The 20,480-nt window shown below is 45.2% G+C and overlaps 1 protein-coding gene across 1 annotated transcript; it reads left to right on the top strand.

The window, feature by feature from the left end:
* The first annotated feature begins 3,654 nt into the window (after window positions 1-3,654).
* Window positions 3,655-11,868, top strand: gask1b (golgi associated kinase 1B). The gene is made up of 5 exons (XM_062549921.1): window positions 3,655-4,504; window positions 5,660-5,871; window positions 7,636-7,862; window positions 10,239-10,439; window positions 11,479-11,868. Exons 1-5 carry the CDS (start codon window positions 3,655-3,657, stop codon window positions 11,534-11,536), a joined length of 1,548 nt encoding a protein of 515 aa, XP_062405905.1. The 3' UTR covers window positions 11,537-11,868.
* Window positions 11,869-20,480: the final 8,612 nt, after the last annotated feature.

Below are 20,480 nucleotides of genomic sequence, written 5' to 3'. Positions count from 1 at the left end.
AGCAGAGGTTTAAAAGTCCTACCACATCTGCACCAACCATTCACTTAAACCAGCTTTTGATGTGTGTGTGTGTGTGTGTGTGTGTGTGTGTGTGTGTGTGTGTGTGTGTGTGTGTGTGTGTGAGAGAGAGAGAGTGTGTGTGTGTGTGTGTGTGTGTGTGTGTATGTGTGTGCTGTAGAGAGAAAGAGATAGATAGATAGATAGATAGATAGATAGATCTGATATTTTATATTATCAACATTTACTGTACAGTATACAGTACTGTGCAAAAGGGCACCTTACACATTTTGCTTCAGCAATGCCACAAGGGCCGTATTGTAGGACCGTAGGACCACATCACTCTTAACCCATTAAGATGTAAACCAGACGCCTGGAGAATTCATTAATCAGTTCTATGGTAGTCCAATTTGATATTCATCTTTTAGAAACAAAGCAGTGCCATCCACCAGTTGCATTATTCGTATTTCTATTTGAGGGCCTTTTATTAGGTCTATCACTATTTACAATCTTTAATGAAATGAGTTCTGCAGCAATCAAAAAAAGAAATGGTGAATCTGGGCAGCCTTGACCCACATATCTGTTCACAGGAAATCTTTGGGAAGTCGCTGGTTAGATCATTAAATTACAATTGATATCTTTGTAAAGAATTTTGACAACTGAGATAAAGTAGTCTCCGAATCACAACAACTCTTAAGCTTTGAAAGGATGTTCCACTGTGTCAAATGCTTTAGAAAAGAAATATGATAACTGCCTGTGAATTCACTTCATAATCAAGCAAATCCAATATTAATCTTATATTGTTACTTGTGTGACAGTTAGTCTCCTCTTCCTCACTCCACTTGCTGTAGGCTTCTTCCTCTTCTCTGTTCTGCACTGTCTCCTCTCTCTCTCTCTCTCTGCTTTTCTGCTGACTGCTATTCTTGCAACATCTGACCTTAAAGGTGCAGTCAGCGACAGCACCGGAAGTCACCTTTGTTTCTGTTTCTGTTTATGTTGATATTTAAATGTATCAGGAGATGTTTTTGTCCAAAACAGTATACATTTAAACAAGGGGCAAACAAAACACATTGATTATATGTCATTTGTCATGATTGAGATTAGCTAATTTGACTAAATCCAATGGCGTGGGCCTTCTACACAGATTGGGGGATTAGCACCATTACTGCCATATGTGTACTGCAAAGTAACGCAAAGTAACGGAGTAACACTGCCCACTCTATGTAGCCTACAGCCTCTGTGATGAAGGGCTTACTGAGCCAAGCGTCAGCCCATAAATAAACCGGCTGTACGTGGAGTAGGACTGTTGAACTCCCCACTTTTCTGTTCACTATTAATTTTTCTGTCACATTTTTCTGTCACTGTCCTTGCGAAAAAGCTGCACCTGCAATACTAAATTAAGAAATTGTGTACTGTAAAGTTGCCTTTCCGCCCCAAATGTCCAAACCACATGTGATCATTTGGGTCAGCAAGTGAATGTCCTCATTTAAAACTTGTAAACATAGAGCAGTACGCCTAAATGTTTCATTTGGTACTGTTACACTATCCATGCTTGTATAACATATCTACAGACGATTAGTAATTTTTAAATGTAACCTTAAATGTAAAATGTAACGTGTAGGCTACATTACAAAATGTAATCTAATTTCTCTTATTTATTTGTTTTTTGGATCAACTTCCTTTGTGATGCAGATAACACACCCCTACCTGATGACGTGATATGACTTCATTTATACATCCACAGCAAGGTCTTGGATCCAGTAAGATTCAGTTACATTTTCAGGGCAGATTTTTGTTTGTTTGTTTGTTTGTTGTTGTTGTTGTTGTTGGTTTGTTGTTTGTTGTTGTTTTTTTTACAAATATTTAATGTTATACAGACACACACACACACACCCTGGCAGAGATGTAGAAGTATTTTACTGTAGACCTCTGCTGCCTGGTCAAAAAAATGTCACACTCTAATATTTGTTGGCTTACGGCACGCATTCCCTGTCATTTCCACAAGCTTCTGCAATGACCACTGCTCAGTCTTGTCCAGCACATCTCAGAGATTCTCAAGAGTTAAGATCAGGACTCTGTGGTGACCAATCCATGTGTGGAAAATGCTCCCTGAACCACTTTTGCACAATTTGAGCCTGTTGAGGGTCTACCTATTTGCTATATCCAAGTGACCTTTTTTGACCAGACAATGTTAGACTACTAGACTGTACATATTTTAAACTTCAGTTTGTTTAAGTTTAGGGTGTAACTTCTGCATTTGTCATGTGTCCTACTCTGTCAGCAGCATGGCTGGATATGGTACCTCATCTCCTGAAGTATCACCAAGTTCATTAAATACCAGAAAAGTGCCCCACTTAGTCATATTGTACACTGTCTACATTCACATCGCATTTATTTATGTAACAGATTAATTTAATCATTTACCGGCATCGACATAACTGGAGGCAAATACAGAGGGTGGCAGGTTATTCTGTGTAGGGCTAATGAAACCTTGCATAGAAACATGTGATGCTGTGATCACAGTGACATGACACTACTTTCTCTTTCTCAACTGCAGTCCAGCTTTGCAAGCCATGGTGGGCTGTCTGAAAAGGACTTCCAGGTCTAAACTAGCTCGTTTCAGATGTGCGCCAGTCTCCTATATTTGCATTAAACTTTTTTATTGAGTTTAGGCTGACACCCAGTGGTCATTTTCAGCACATATTTTAAACCAGCTCATTTAAGAAACCAGAATAACCTTTTAGGACAGGATATCAGGCAGATGAATATTGTAATTTAAAATCGTATAACTAGGCTACATATGTTTCGCAGATGTGCTTACCTCAAACGACCTTATGTTTCACGTATAATGACTAGTGTTACCGATTAAATAAATAACGCGTGCTAATACTACATTGGTTTATTTTGATTTTGTGATAACCGGGTGCCTACAAATCAATCGCACAGCCAGCTGCAGTTGAACAAATAAACTGCTTGTGGTTAAACATGTAGGGCAGGCCTATAAACTGATGCCGTCAAAGCAGTCAATTTACTCTGATCTTTTGAACCAGCAGGGGTCGTCCAAAGGAAATGTCATAAAAATCTTAATCATTAGACAAATGCCGTCTTGATGTCAAGCGCCAGTTCTAGATAAGTGTTGCAGCTGTCCTTGGATTGGCTATTCCAGTATCCAGATGATCTATAGTGTTTCACTTGCGTGTCTGTAGATAGGTTTCACATTTCCATTACATGCGCATTGACTGATTTCTACGATTCACTATTTCGCTCCCACTGACTTCACTTACTTTTCTACTTTCTCTACTCTTACTCGTACTCCAACTTATCTTTCTCTAGCCATCTTTCTCTAGCCTTTCTCTACTTCCCGACGAGCGACACTTCTGGACTGAGGTGACTGCTTGTCCTGATCCGTGTTTAGGTGCTGTTGCTACCACTGACAGTCTGCTGTTTGACAATATAGGACACATCTTTTCGTTTTCCCACCTCAGATGGACAGACGCGCACTACCGGCAGCAGAGTACCGGACTCCTGGAACTCAGGGCACATGCGTTATAAACCGGAGGACGCGGCGAAAGTGAGGCGAAACATGTGGAGAGGAATGTTCAAATGGATACAAGTTTTATTCACGCAGCGGATATTAGAAACACGCTGATTCACTGTATGTGCTACTATTTCTTAAGGATATCAAACTGCTGCCGAAGACACCCCACAGCCAGACTCAACCTCATCGTCGCCGTTGCATGTTTTGTGTACTTCGTTTTTGCACTTCACCAAGTGCACTCAGTGCACACTCCGGACGGCAGGCCCGACCAGTCCCAACGGTACCGGACCGGGAGAGGGGTATACTCTGTGCTTCACGATGACCCGCTCGCAGCACCCGAACCTCCAACGGGACAGAACACAGGAGTATTGCCTGACTTGGAGTCACACCCAACGAGATCTAACGTAGTCTATATTACGTTAAGAACAAAACGCCTAAAGCCAGCTATTATAAGGGGCACAGTGCGACCCAAAGTGAGAAGAAAAGGAGGCAAGAGAGCGAAGTACTGGGAACCGAATCCACTGGAAACCACAATTGACAAAGCGGGACAGGTCGAAAGAGGAGAAAAGCGTGATGACGATAACGACGTGGCTTGGAGCCAAATTGGAAACATGGGATTTAACAGCATACTAATACACAAGTTGAATACAGTGGATACCATAAGTTCTATTAGGATTTATAGCGAAAAGGCGCCGCCTTGGTTAACCAGAAATGACATTGATGCTATGCGCTTTCTTGCCGAGAGTGCGATTACGCGCATCGGAAAAGTGCAGTTGCCAGAATCACAGCCTTTGTTGCTCTTCGAAAGCACGGCCGAAAGGTCCCCCGATGACCAGTTATGCCGGGGTCGTTGTGGTGTCATCAAACGAAGTATTGACATGTGTGAAGTATTTGCTTTTCATCTGGACAGGGTATTGAATCTCAACATGAGCTTACCAGCAGTTGGCAGGCGATTTCAGTACCTTGAAGGTAGGAGCATTTGTAAACTTTTAATGGAGGTTTTGCTGAGAGACATGGGCAGTCGACTGGTCATACAGATTAGGCTATCGTTTTTGCTTTCAAATACTATACCATTATCATTTAATTAGTCCACACAGAAAATTACCTTGAATGGCATTTTGCTTTTTGGAAACATGGGATTTCACCTCAGACTTTTGGCATCACCAAAAAGTCCATTCAGACTTTTTTCAAGCCATGACATTGTCAATGCTCCTGTAAGGCATTCATGTCCTTGTTCCAACAGTATAACAGGCTGTGCTTGTATATGTCATATAGTCCTAACTTTAGAAAAAGAATCTTGGCTAGAGTTGTCTGAGATGTTGGCAACATCATGTTGTGTAATTCTGCTGTTCTCTAGACATGTGATCATGACCGTGACCTTGTCATTTAGCTTACACTAACTCGGCCACTGCGGTGGCAAATGCCAGCTTCCCTACAGCACAGGCGACATGAGATGGTCACCGCCCACAGCAGTCTCCAACAGAGCCCAGTCAGGCCGCAGTGTGAGGGATAGCCCATGTGTATTAGTGCCCACTACCCAGTCAGGCCGCAGTGTGAGGGATAACCCATGTGTATTAGTGCCCACTACCCAGTCAGTGTGAGGGATAACCCATGTGTATTAGTGCCCACTACCCAGTCAGTGTGAGGGATAACCCATGTGTATTAGTGCCCACTACCCAGGCAGTATGAGGGATAACCCATGTGTATTAGTGCCCACTACCCAGTCAGTATGAGGGATAACCCATGTGTATTAGTGTCCACTGCCAAGTCAGGCCGAGGGATAACTCATGTAACTATTGCGTCTGATTCCTTGTTGTTCATTTCATGTTCAGTAAACAAGAGCAGCATGTGATATCAACGAGATTTCAGAATGATCCTAAATAACATTTATCTTATTATGTTGACTATAACCGAATGCCTGTCTTACAGTATGCCTGTCATCGGTGCCAGGTGTGTTGGTGTCTGCTGGCTAGTCATTTTTACCAAACAATCCCTAATGCATGTTTAGCTGTTGTTGTCCTGCCCCTTTTAAAGTCAGATGGCCTTTATCCCGGGTGCTAGATGTGGTGATGAGGGTGCTGCAGCTGTGTCTGTGTCTCTAATGGTGTCGTCCTGTCCCAGCAGACCTGCCCTGCCCAGTGGTGCTGTGGGACCCCTCCCTCAGCGCTGTGAGCAACTCCACCCCCCCGACCCCCCCTCTGACCTGGGGCTCCTACCAGCGCCTCCTCAAGCACCGCTGCTGGATCAAGGGGCTCCCCCCAAAACCAGAGTGGGGGTGCACCGACATACATCACTACGAGTGGGGCAAACTGGCCCTCTTTGACTTCCTGCTGCAGGTACAGTAAAGGTGTCCACACACACACACACACACACACACACACACACACACGACAACATGAGTGTAGCACACACCACTTTCTATTAGACTGTGTTGTTTTGAATACAACCAGCACACCCTTCTGTCACCACTACTGTATGTAGAGCAAAGCTCATAGAGCGCTACACACACACACGCTCCGCTCTAGAATCTTTGGTGTATGCCATTCAGCTGTGTGTGTGTTGGCGCTGCGCAATAAAGCAACATTGTGACACTGGAGTGTGAGGGAAGGTGACAGATGTGTGGTCCAGAAGGATGGATTAGTTATGATCTAACTGGCTGAGAAAGTGACTCAGTACAACGGGTGAGTTGTAGTGTGAATGAACTTTTTGGGTTTGTGTCTCGTTGGCATTTTAGAATCTACAAGTTAGGAAAACAGCAGATAGGGTATCGCGCCAACAGCTCAAGGCCTGGCCGGTGTGGAAGTTCCAGTCTTAAAGTCCCACAGTCCAAAAAAGAATGTGAGTTTCTATCTGTTGATAGTGAGAATCTACAAGCTCACACACATTGTTGGGGAATTGGGGCCATATTACTGTATTTCATTTGATGATTTTTTTTCCAAACTCCAAATCAGTGACCTGTATAGGAAGCCCCCCCCCCCCCCCCCCCCCCCCACACACACACACTGGGCAAGCTTCCCAGTCCCGGATTACAACTAATCCAGAACTCAAGTGAACTTTGAATGGGGAGTTTTACCTCCAACATAAACGTAACTTGTTTTGGTGACAGTAGCTTTCCTGATCTACGTCTGTGGAGAAGGAAAACCCTTACACGTTCAACATGCCCCGTCGTGTCGATCAAGAAATGCATGCAACAAAAAAAAGCACAATTTGAAGATTGTCATGACACACAGTATGTCATGTGCTCAGGAATGTGTAATTCACCATAACGTTGATGAGAGGGATCTGCAAATGATTTCCAACTCTGGCTTATCATTCACATATTAGTGTCATCTTATCCAGATCCAGACAGAACTGAGCCCCTCTGGTAGGGCTTTCTCAGCCATGAAGCTAACCCAGCTGCTCTGTTGGACACACATTCTTAAGCCTGTTCAACTGAGCCCCTTTGGTCCACATAAGTGACAAACACATGCATTTTATCCTGTTCTCAACACGTGCACTTTATGCTGTGCACTGTAAGTGTTCAACTCGTGCACTTTATGCTGTGCACTGTAAGTGTTCAACTTGTTCACTTTATCCTGTGCACTGTAAGTGTTCAAGACTTGTGCTTCATCCTTTGCGCTGTACTGTATATAGATGGAGATAGATAGATACTTTATTGATCCCCGAGGGGAAATTCAAGGTCCCAGTAGCTTAAGACACCACACACAACACACACTACAATGTAAACAGGATGATAAAATAACAAATCCACATGAAAATAAATGTAAAATATATTAAAGATAAAGATACTAAAACAAGGATCCACATGAGTGTACTGATACAGTATGAGGAAGCTGGTAGTGCAATAGAAGTGCAACAGTGCAGGTCTATTGACCAGCAATACATATGGACAGTGAAATGTAAGCATAGTAATATAACAATTATAGTATAAATATATGGGCAAAACAAGAGAAAAGTAAACACAGTAATAAAATAATTATAGCAGCAGTGCAAGAATAACTCTTGAAGGGCCAGGATTCTCTCTTGGAATGAGTGGTTGCTTCTGAGTTCTCTCTTGGTTCTGAGCGTTGCCAATGTCCCCCGATGTCTCTCTGCTGTAGGTGGACGCACGTCTGGACAAGGGCTGCTGCGGGTTCAGGCCGCGGCCGGAGGACTCGTGTGTGCAGCTGGGTCACCACCAGAAATGTGCCGACCCCGACGGTGTTGAACTGGCCCACATTGTCCACCGCAAGCACGACCGCCGGCACATAGTGTTAGTCAACAACAAGGGCTTCTTTGACCGAGACGTGGACAACCTGGACTACAGGCTGCTGGTGGGAATCAAGGAGTAAGTGTCTGCATTGGTCACTGTCATGTCCAGTTGTGGAAATCAAGGAGTATGTGTAATATACCTCACATATGTAAGTCTCTTTGGACAAAAAAAGTGTCTGCTAAATGTAATGTAATGTCCAGCTCGTGTAAATCAAGGAGTAGCCTAAGAGTCTGCAAAGGTCACTGGTATGTCCTGCCAGCGTGTAAAGAGAGAGAGTGTCTCTGAAGAGTCAGCACCCCTAGTCTTATGGTTATGTAAATCAGAATAGGATTTTGGCAAAGGGACAAATGGCATCAGGTACAAAGGTATACTCCATAGTTTTTTTCCCCAAGAGATCATTCCAAAGCGAAATTACACCTCCCTTCCTCCCAAGATGTACAGTATAAAATACAGAGTCTAAAGTATACAACATAACGTCTATAGTGTAACGTATACAGTGTAAAGTATACATTATAAAGTATAGAGTGTTTTGTAGTCCCATGTCAGCAGAGCGCGTGTTCCTCTCTCTGACTGCTGGGAGCTGAAGAGTGGGTCATGTAGCAGCAGAGCCCAGTGGGAACATGTAGACTTTATAATGTATACTTCACACATGTTCCCTGAGGGAGGACGCTTACCTCTTCACATGCTGGAGCACTTTAGCAGAGGGAGGAAATCCTACATTCTCACTTTCTACTGATCAAAACCAAGAAATCCTAAATTCTCTCACTTTTAGTGATCAAAAATCTAAAAATCTTAAATTCTCACACTTTCTACTGATCAAAACCAAGAAATCCTAAATTTGCACACTTCTAGTGATCAAAACCAAGAAATCCTAAACTCTCACTTTATACTGATCAAAACTAAGAAATCCTAAATTATTACTCTCTCTAGTGATCAAAAATCAAGAAATCTTACATTCTTTCACTTTTAGTGATCAAAAATCAAGATATCTTAAATTCTTTCACTTTTAGTGATCAAAAATCAAGATATCTTAAATTCTCACGCTTTCTACTGATTAAAACCAAGAAATCCTAAACTCTCTCTTTCTACTGATCAAAACTAAGAAATCCTAAATTCTCACTATTTTAGTGATCAAAAATCAAGAAATCTTAAATTCTCTCACTTTTAGTGATAAAAAAAATCATGAAATCTTAAATTCTCACACTTTCTACAGATCAAAACCAAGAAATCCTAAATTAAATCCTAAATTCGCACACTTTCTAGTGATCAAAAACCAAGAAATCCTAAATCCTCACACTTTCTAGTGGTCAAAAATCAAGAAATCTTAAATCCTCACACTTTCAAACGAAATGCTAGGAAGTCACTCTCAGGCAGAGCCATGGTGAGGGGTGTTTGTTTGCGGCACAGAGGATATACTGTATGTGAGTTTGCCTTGGCTCTGGACCCGTGGGAAAATTCCCCTGCGTGTGTTATGAGATATAAACTTACCGGCTCAGGTGGCCCTTCTGGTGTTTCGTCCCTTCATCCGCAGTGGCATGCTACCGTCCGGCACATTCGTAGTGCTTCTGCTGGGGTCAGTAAATCAGCAGGCATAGCACAGTGGCAGGGGCTCACACAGGACTGGGGACCAGCGACGTCACACACACACACACACACACACACAGGGTCTCAGCTGTCACACAGGCATGGAGAGAGACGGCTTTCACATGAGGATGACACACACATGCTTGCACTCACGCCACATGCACACACACACACAGACACACACAGACACACACACATACACACGCATAACGTCACCATTTGCTACCATACATACACTCATAAGTTGTGCACATGTTGTTTCCATGAGCATTCAGTGGGTGCTCTTTAGACTGGGCAAAAGCTTTAGGAGATGCACGTTCATGTCAACTCTCTACATGTGAATCAACATAGTTATCTGCTTTACCAGCTCTATGGTGCGTGTAAAGGGCGTGTCAGTAGCTCTATGGTGCATGTGAAGGGCGTGTCAGTAGCTCTATGGTGCGTGTAAAGGGCGTGTCAGTATCCATACACACGTTTTGCCATTCAGTAGAGGCACAGTCCACCATGATATGAGCCAGTTATCATAACAGCATTATTTACACGCCTCTTCCTCTCCTTCTTTCATCCTCTCTTTCTTCTATTTCTCTCTTTCTGTCACACACACACACACACACACACTCTCCCCATCTCTCCCTCTGCTACTCTCTCTTTCTGTCTCTCGTTGTCTCCCTCTATTCATCTCTCTCTCTCTCACACACACACACACACACACACACACACACATTTACTGTCCTTTGTCTCTCTCTCTCTCCCTCTCTCTCTCTCTCTTTCTCCCCATCTCTCTCTCTCTCTCTCTCTCTCTCTCTCTCTCTCTCTCTCTCTCTCTCTCTCTCTCTCTCTCTCTCTCTCCCTCTCTCTCTCTCTCAGGTTCCCAGAGCAGGCGGTGTCAGTGTTGCAAGGGCACCGTTTGAGGGAGCGGCTGCTGCAGTCTCTGTTCCTGGATCAGGTGTACTGGGACAGCCAGGGCGGCCGGCGGGGCATCGACAAACTCATCGACGTGATCGAACGCCGCGCCAACATACTGCTCACCTACATCAACGCACATGGGATTAAAGTCATCCCAATGAAGTAACAAGGACCACACACACACACACACAAGCTACACACACACACACACACACACACACACACACACACACACACACACACACACACACACACACACACACACACACACACACACACACACACACACACACACACACACACACACACACACACACACACACACACACACACACACAAACACACACACAGACACACACAAACACACACACACACACACACACAGTAGTAGTGATATCTGTAGAAAGCACACCTGTACTTTAGGCCTGTCAGTATGGCTGCATATTGTGTGTGGATGTGTGCCAGTCTAGTGAGCCTCAGCTGAACTCCAGATCATGTTCTCCAGCTTCCTCCTCCAGCCCAACTAGCTGCCTCTGGTGTTAACCATCACACTCCACACTTGTACAGCATATTCATACTCATGAATACACACACACACACACACACACACACACACACACACACACACACACACACACACACCGTAGACACATTCACATACACACCGTACACACACACATTGCCCACCACACTTGTCCAGCATACCCCCCCCCCTGCATATTCACCCTTAGTAAGAGCCTCTCGTTGGCATGTCACCACATGTTCTGCATATGTACCACCACTACACTGTTTACACTCTTCACCACATTACTCATAGACCATAATGGACACTTGATATCAAAATGTACGTTTTTCTATAGAAATCACGTAACCTAGTAGCTCCTGCCGTAACATTTAAGTTGTCAATGTAACATTTATGTTGTTTTACAGAGTTCTGGTAAATCACATATTTCAGAGCATCATGTCATTAGAAGCGTTTGATTTGTCAACACACACAGCTTCAGTCAAATAGAATGCCCTTTATAGATGCACCCTCCAATGATACCCTTTATAGATGCACCCCCAAAGACAATTTAACCAGATACACAATTATGGCATTTATACAGTAAACATTTAGCAGAAAGGGTCATTGAAACTGGTCTCTTTTGCATCCTTGCATTTTTTTCTAAAAGCAGTATGTTGTATTTATTTATTTGTGTAGAGATGGGTCCTTTGAGCTGGAGGCCACTGGGGCGCCTGTGCTCCTGTCTTCAAAATGAGCCCATGTGTGACTGAACGCACCCTGTTGTGTGACTGAACGCACCCTGTTAGCCCAGGTTTCTGTGTCACATGACAGCGCCATGGCTGATTTGAACTGTGGCCATATGGTTAGTGGAAGTGTCCCTTCATATGTTTAGTTGAAGTGTCCCTTTGAGTTCTGAGCCACGGAGAGCTTGTTTCTCAATTCTGAGCAACAACTGGCGCTGCCAGCCTCTTATGAACATGAACAGTTGAGCATGGACCAACATGAAGTTAAGCAGAAATTACAGCCAAGTGTTTTGCTATTGTAACTTAAAATATCAGTTAAATGTCTCTATATTTTTGTCATAAGTATTGCAAATCAAAATAAACAAGTATGTGTGTAATGGTGTATGCTTGCTGTGAGATCTTTCCAGAGAAGAGATATGTAGCAGCAAACAGTCACCAATCCTGCACAACCAGCATCAGTCTCCACAGGAAACAAAACACTTAGCGCGCCCACAGTGTGTCAAGTCAACACACCCTGCCCTGGGGGTTAAGGTAGAGCTGCTGTCCGTGGGATCAGACTGGGGATCTCCTCTACAACACGTCATGGATGTAGCTGTGTGTGTGCTAAAGTGAGAACATGGTTTGTGTGCGTGCATGTGTGGGTGTGCGTGTGTGTGTGTGCGTGTATGTGTGTGTGTGTGTGTGTGTGTGTGTGTGTGTGTGTGTGTTGAGAGCATGGCTTGGGTGTGAGTGCAGGGGCTAATGTGTGTGTGTGTGTGTGTGTGTGTGTGTGTGTGTGTGTGTGTGTGTCCTGTTGGTTTAACCTCTGAAGACCTGTGTTAGTGGAGCGGCGGGGGAAATGGCTGTGTTGCTTGTTGTTGTAAGGAAGGAGGGCAGGCAGCACTATTCCTGTCAGAGTGCCACAGGGCCAACCTCTCAACCTCACTCTTTTCCCATCAACCACTCTCTCTCTCCCTCCCTCCCTCTCTCTCTCTCTGTTTCATGCTGTCTCATACTCTCTCCATCTGTCATACTTTCTCTCTTCATTTCTCATCTACAATTCTCTCTCTCTTTCTGCTTCACTCTCATATTCTCTTCCCTTCTTTTCTTCTCTTATGTGGGCATGCCTGTTGCTCTCATTTCAGTGGTATGAAAAGGCCTAGTCAGTGTGTGTGTCTCTCTCTCTCTCTCTCTCTCTCTCTCTCTCTCTCTCTCTCTCTCTCTCTCTCTCATATGTGCATGCATGCATACACAGACATGTGGCTACACACACAGACACCTATACCTACACAAACATGCATGAACATGAAAATGCTGCATGAACTTGTATGCATGTGCACACACAAACAGACACACACACACACACACACACACACACACGTGGCTGTGATAATGGGAAATGTCATGGATTCTTTAATGGAGCTGGTGTTGCAGCAGATGTAGTTGCTGAGTTACTGAGGAGGACTGAGAGAGGTGCTAGAACATGCCTGCTGTCAGCTACAGTCGCCTGTGGCCATACACACACCATACACACACACACACACACACACACACACACACACACACACACACACACACACACACACACACACACACTCACACACACACACACACACACACACACACACACACACACACACACACACACACACACACACACACACACACACACACACACACACACACATACAGTACTGACATAGGTAAGACACATCAGGGCAGAGGAGAGGTGTTGCACACACTAGAAGACCTGGGAGTCCATACACACACACACCTAGAAATGAAACGAGTCTTGGTCAGGCCTGGGTGTCCAGTCTCTATGACGACAGGCTCGCTCATGGTGCCACACCAGTCTCTATGACGACAGGCTCACCCTTGGTGCTAGTCCAGTCTCTATGACGACACACTTGTCTCTATACTTGTACTCTGTACAATGACAATAAAGTTGAATCGGTAACACTTTACTTGACGGGTTCATTCATAAGACATTCATAACAGCTGTCATGAAGTGCACATGAAGCATTCATGACTGATTCATGAAACATGACTCAACATTCATACCAACACTTTCATGAATGTGGAAGACAAAACGACGAAAACTTGGAATCTGGTAATCCGTATTATGAATCCTCTCCAGTGTTTGTAAACATCTCATGAATATTTTATGAAGTCTACTTCAAATGTCACTTTACTCTACGAGTTGTGACGTATTCATCATACTGGGAAGTGAACTGAAGTGAGGTGCTCAATAAAGTACAGCAATGCTGCTTTACGATTGTTAGACTTTTATTTTGACAAGTTTTTGACATCGTGTCTTCCACATTCATGAAAGTGTTGGTATGAATGTTGAGTCATGTTTCATGAAACAGTCATGAATGCTTCATGTGCACTTCATGACAGCTGTTATGAATGTGTTATGAATGAACCCATCAGGTAAAGTGTTACCGTTGAATCTAATCGAATCCCTACCTCTGGCACTCCATCCTGGAGGAAGGAAGTTGCACACATACTGACAGGAAGTCAGGCTTGACCCTCATTCCTGTACCCTTATGACCACAGGAAACGATAGATGAGCAGGATGCACTCTCATTATTTGTCTGAGGAATGGAGAGAGAGAGAAAGACAGACAAAAGAATCAAGATAAAGATTGGTTCAAAGTAAGCTTTCTTCTCACATTCCTCACCCGAGAGGTTATCAGTGTAGCAACATTTATCATCTTTAATCTGTAACATGAGGCAAGTAGCATTTGTGGTCTTACACCTTCTCTCTGTTTAGTATAAAGTGTGGATAGAAGGTATATCTTTAGAGGGGGACAGAGGAAACAGAAATGAGGCAGTGACTAAGAACTACTGTAAGTACTTAAGTCAAGTGCTCCATTTGCAGAGCTTTAAAAATAGTTTAAGAGGACTGGTCTAATGTTTTGGAACACACACACCGCTATCCTGTTTGGTGACGCCAGTTCCACTGATGACGGTGGAAGATAATCGTTGCAGCAGATGCTGTGCAAACGGAACGCTTCAGTCACGTGCCAGGTCTGTCCAACACCCTGCAGGAGCTCAAACATCTCCAAGATCTCCAACACCCGGCAATTTCAAACTTTTTTGGCTGAAGTAGCTAGCCTAGCATGGGCCATTGAAATGAGTGGGGGCAGGACTTAGTCCCTCTCTACATTTATATATAATACCTCCATGCTATTTCATTCATAACTTGCTAACCACAATCACAGCTCAGGAGAAGTACTACTAGCAAGTTTCTCGCCACGTCATCTATCGATTTCCTAGCCAATCATAGTTGATTCAGTCACATTGCCTGTGCCTCCCATTCATTCAATTAGCCTATATGAACCAATAGTAAGTAAGTAAGTAAGTAAGTAAGTACTTAATTTGTATAGCGTTTTTCACAGATAAAATCACAAAGTGCTTTACAATACATAATAAAATACAAATAACAAGAATAAAAGTCAGGCATAAAATACACTTTTTAAAAGAGAATAATAATAAAAGAGAAGGAAATCATAAATAAATAGGGAGCTAAAAAGGAACTAAAAAAGGTCATGTCACAGGTAAGGCCATCCTGAAGAGGTGGGTTTTTAGCCTCCCTTTTAAAAGGTCAATACTACCCGCAGACCTAACCTCCATGGGAAGTGAATTCCATAGTTTGGGGGCTGCAGCAGCAAACACCCTATCGCCACAAGTCCTAAGGCGAGTGCGGGGTACAGCAAGCAGGTTGTGGTTATTGGATCGGAGGGAGAGGGGAGCAGAGTGAGGCTGTATAAGGTTGGTGAGATAAACAGGAGACTGACCATGGAGGGCTCTGTATGCTAATGTAAGAATTTTAAATTGGATCCTGTAGGCCACAGGGAGCCAGTGAAGTGAATGAAGGAGAGGGGTGACATGGGTGCGCCTGTTTGAGGGTGAGGAGTCTGGCAGCTGCATTCTGGATGGATTGCAAACGGTGCAGTACAGATTTGTTGAGTGAAGAGAACAGAGCATTACAGTAGTCAATACGGGATGAGATCAAGGCATGAATGAGCTTTTCCTGACTGGGAAACCACAGACCTCAGCTTGCATTATGTTTCTCAGGTGAAAGAAACAGGATTTGGTGAGTGATTTAATGTGGCTGTCAAAAGACAAGGACTTGTCAAACAACACCCCTACATTTCTCATACTAGGACGCACAAGAATTGAAAAACAGCCAAGGTTTTACTATATTGTGGGCAGCACTTTGTCTGGCGCAAAACAACTAAGACCTCTGTTTTGTCCATGTTGAGTTGCAGAGAATTTTCTGCTAGCCAACCCTTGATGGGAGATAGACAGTCAAGCAGCTTTGAAAGCTTCTCAACAGATGGTAAGCTGATGATGGGACAGCACTTCACAAGATCACATGTACCTTGCCGATGTTTAATAACAAAGACGTTGCTGACATTTGCACCATGCTTGTGTGTCACACTGTTGTTTACCTAATTTCTGGATTTTCCTACAGTCTCGGTCACGGTAAACGTCACAGCACTTTGAACTCTGGGTAAATCCCTCACGGAAGACTCACGGAAAGGGCTCGGTAAGTGTGTACTCAAAACCTCACACCTGTTGAAATTCAACATTGGGACAACCCCAAGCCTAACGAATTTCGTGAGAACGGGCACCAGAGTGTGTGAGTCTGTGAGTCTGTGAGTGCTATACACATGACCTGATGGCTGAATGCAGAGGAGTGTGTGAGTGTTGAGGTAGAGGAGGCCTGCTGTGGAGCGTGTAGCTGAGATCAGCCCTGCTGTGGAGTGTGTAGCTGTGGAATGTGTAGCTGTGGAGTGTGTAGCTGAGATCAGCCCTGCTGTGCAGTGTGTAGCTGTGGAGTGTGTAGCTGTGGAGTGTGTTGCTGAGATCAGCCCTGCTGTGCAGTGTGTAGCTGTGCAGTGTGTAGCTGTGGAGTGTGTAGCTGTGGAGTGTGTAGCTGAGATCAGCCCTGCTGTGCAGTGTGTAGCTGTGCAGTGTGTAGCTGTGGAGTGTGTAGCTGAGATCAGCCCTGCTGTGGAGTGTGTAGCTGAGATCAGCCTGCTGTGGAGTGTGTAGCTGAGATCAGCCTGCTGTGGAGTGTGTAGCTGAGATCAGCCTGCTGTGGAGTGTGTAGCTGTGGAGTGTGTAGCTGAAATGAGGCCATCTGAGCTGGTGCGTCCACACAGAGGAGCATTTATTCCAGGCCAGCTCGCGTAATAACATCATCTCAGTCGTACACATGACAGGCCTTTTCCCTCTCTCTCTCCAGGCCTGCTCTTAACACACACACACACACACACACACACACACACACACACACACACACACACACACACACACACACACACACACTCATACACCAAACACACACACAAACACACGCGCGCACGCACGCACGCATGCACGCATGCACACACACACCCACATATAGTATTAGTTCTTGAGCAACTTTGATGTGCTTTTCACAACATGTCAGTACTCTCAGCTAAACACACACTACACACACAGTTCAATGAACTGAGCAGCTTCTCGCAGCCAACTTAGACTTTCCCACTCTTTCACACACACACACACACACACACACACACAGACCTGAACAAACACACACATCGTCATACATATAGCTAACATGTAGCAATCATTCATCCTGCCCTGTCCATTCAAATGGTCATAACCACTTTCTATCTGCTACACATACACAGGGACTCAAATAGATGAACACACCCTCACACCCACACGCGCACAGACACACCTACTACATGGGACTACACCAGTCCCGTGGCCACGAGGGCTCCCCCTGTAAGAGTGAGAGGAGAGGAATGTAGCACGCCAGAGCACTGTCACTGACTAGCCTGCCAAAGGTCACAGGTCGCTGTCATAGCAACCCCACATCTCACCTGGGTGGTACATGGATATGCCAAAATTGAGGGAATGCAAGATGGAAAGATTAACAAGGCTGCTGAGTGTGTGTGTGTGTGTGTATGAGTGTATGTATGTCAGTATGTGTGTGTGTGTGTGTGTGTGATTGTGTGACACACACACTTCTGTAATGATAAGATGTCACACGAATGTGTGTGTGTGAGAGAGAGAGAGAGAATGTGTGTGTGTGTGTGTGTGTGTGTGTGTGTGTGCATGTGAGAGAATGTGTGTGTGTGTGTGTGTGTGTGTGTGTTTGGTCTCTTTCAGGATCCAAGCTGCAGCACTAGACACAACAGCAGTGTTCTCTTCACACAGAGCCGTGGCACACGTGTTAGCAGCCACTCGTGAGAAGCCACCTGGATCAAACACCACCGTCTGGAGATGAGCCAGCCAGGATAAACATCGGCCCACGATAGCAGCCCACACCTGGGCCGTGACGGGGCCGGAACAGGGCCGCTTGTGGAGCCTTTAATCTGCCAGTGTCTGTGGGGGAGAGAGATCTTGCGATGGCCAGCTTTTGTGTTTTTGCTGTGGCCAGTGGGGAAGGATCTGGGTGTTACGGTTTCATGTCGGAGATAAAAGACAGGAGATGAAGACGATGGGAGAAAAAAGACATTTTGGGCAAGTAGGAACAGCTGTGATGTGCGGCCCACCTGCCTGGTCCTGTCGGCCTGCTCACTTCGTCAGAAATAATCCGTCGAGGGGGAAACACTGCAGCTGTCATGAGCCAGCTCTACAGACCACTTAACTCTTTCCTCCCCATGACATGAGATGGACCCGGCCCCAGCCCTGACCTGCACTGGACCAGGAGGGCGTGTTGCCAGATCTGTGCAGGATCAGGGCAGTTTGTTGCCAGATCTGAGCTGGTTCAGGGCAGCATAAGATATCTATGCGGGATCAGAGGTATGTATTTTTTTGAGAGCCAGGTGCTGTTTAGATGAACGCAGGACTCATTCCCAACTACACACTCAAACAGCCACCAAGTGTGTGTGAAAACAGAGTATTTGTAAAAAACAACCAACAAACAAAAACAAAATAACAAACAAACAAAAACAAAACAACAAACAAACAAACAAAAACAACACCACCTGTGAGAGAGGTTGCCTCAGGAGCAGACTAGAGCTGGGCCCTCATTAGATCAGGTGAACAGCAGGCCTCAGACCAGGTGAACAGCAGGCCTTAGTAGATCAGGTGAACAGCAGGCCTCAGTAGATCAGGTGAACAGCAGGCCTCATTAGATCAGGTGAACAGCAGGCCTCAGACCAGGTGAACAGCAGGCCTCAGACCAGGTGAACAGCAGGCCTCATTAGACCAGGTGAACAGCAGGCCTCGTTAGATCAGGTGAAAAGCAGGCCTCAGTAGATCAGGTGAACAGCAGGCCTCAGTAGATCAGGTGAACAGCAGGCCTCATTAGATCAGGTGAACAGCAGGCCTCAGACCAGGTGAACGACAGGCCTCATTAGACCAGGTGAACAGCAGTCCAGGTGAACAGCAGGCCTCAGTAGATCAGGTGAACAGCAGGCCTCGTTAGATCAGGTGAACAGCAGGCCTCATTAGATCAGGTGAACAGCAGGCCTCGTTAGATCAGGTGAACAGCAGGCCTCGTTAGATCAGGTGAACAGCAGGCCTCGTTAGATCAGGTGAACAGTAGGCCTCAGTAGATCAGGTGAACAGCAGGCCTCGTTAGATCAGGTGAACAGCAGGCCTCAGACCAGGTGAACAGCAGGCCTCAGATCAGGTGAACAGCAGGCCTCGTTAGACCAGGTGAACAGCAGTCCAGGTGAACAGCAGGCCTCAGTAGATCAGGTGAACAGCAGGCCTCGTTAGATCAGGTGAACAGCAGGCCTCATTAGATCAGGCCTGCACGGGGCAGGAACTGATTGAGGGATATTATGTGATGTACAGTAGCAGGCAGAGTTTAGCGGTTAAAGTTGAGTTGAGTTACTTTATTTGGCCTGAAGGAAAGAAACTCACATACACACACAGACGAGGCACACTGGTTGGTAAAATGACCAACAGACACAAACAAGGTGCAGACACACACACACACACACACACACACACACACACACACACACACACACTGGTTGGTGAAGTGTCCAGTCAGGTCCTGCTAATAAAGAAGAGCAGCGTGTAAACGTCAGGGAGGAATGTGCCGTGAAAGATGACCGCTTGGCCAGAGGCACTGCTCACACACACATACACACACTCACACACATACACGCGGAATGTCAAAACGTACACCTATCCTCATTAATCACTCACAACATTCTTGTGGGCTTGTAAATGTGTGTGTGTGTGTGTGTGTGTGTGTGTGTGTGTGTGTTTCTTTCGCTACCATATCCCATATCCCACACAGAGTTCTCTCCTCTTCCTCTTGCTCATGGGTCCAAAAGCCCACACACACACACACACACACACACACACACACACACACACACACACAGCAGTGTGTGGCTCTTGCTCTCCCAAAGCCAACACAAACACACCTACACATACAGTACACAAACATCACACACACATCACACACACACACACACGCACGCACGCACGCACGCACGCACGCACGCACGCACGCACGCACGCACGCACGCACGCACGTACGCACGCACGCACACACAAGCTCTTTGTGGGACTGCATCTCCCTGTGTGCCTAAAGAGGGAAATGGATCAAAGAGAACATAACTTCACTCTCTGTGTCTGTGTTCAGCCCCTGGCATCCACACTAAAGCCATGTGGTGGCAGATACTCCACACTCACACACTAGTGTGTGTGCGTGTGTGTGTGTGTGTGTGTGTGTGTGCGCGCGAACATATGTGTGTGTGTGTGTGTGTGCGAACGTGTGTGTGTGTCTGTGTCTGTGTCTGTGTGTGTTTCTGTGTCTGTGTGTTAATCTCCACATGTGAGAAGGCAGATTAAATGGGATACACAGCACTCATCTTGTTTACACAAATAAATAAATGAGAATCCAGGGGGGTTTCTGTACTGTCTCTCTCTCTCTCACACACACACACACACACACACACACACACACACACACACACACACACACACACACACACACAGA

Source organism: Sardina pilchardus, chromosome 11 (assembly GCF_963854185.1).
Source record: "Sardina pilchardus chromosome 11, fSarPil1.1, whole genome shotgun sequence".
NCBI classification, from domain to species: Eukaryota; Metazoa; Chordata; class Actinopteri; order Clupeiformes; family Clupeidae; genus Sardina; species Sardina pilchardus.
This window is presented reverse-complemented; position numbering and strand designations above follow the sequence as displayed.

What these genes read in the sequence shown, in the direction of transcription:
- gask1b (XM_062549921.1), top strand. Translation starts at nt 3,655, where the DNA reads ATGTGCTACTATTTCTTAAGGATATCAAACTGCTGCCGAAGACACCCC. An exon ending in GCGATTTCAGTACCTTGAAG is followed by an intron (nt 4,505 to 5,659) that starts GTAGGAGCATTT and finishes CTGTCCCAGCAG; the next exon opens with ACCTGCCCTGCCCAGTGGTG. An exon ending in CTGCTGGTGGGAATCAAGGA is followed by an intron (nt 7,863 to 10,238) that starts GTAAGTGTCTGC and finishes TCTCTCTCTCAG; the next exon opens with GTTCCCAGAGCAGGCGGTGT.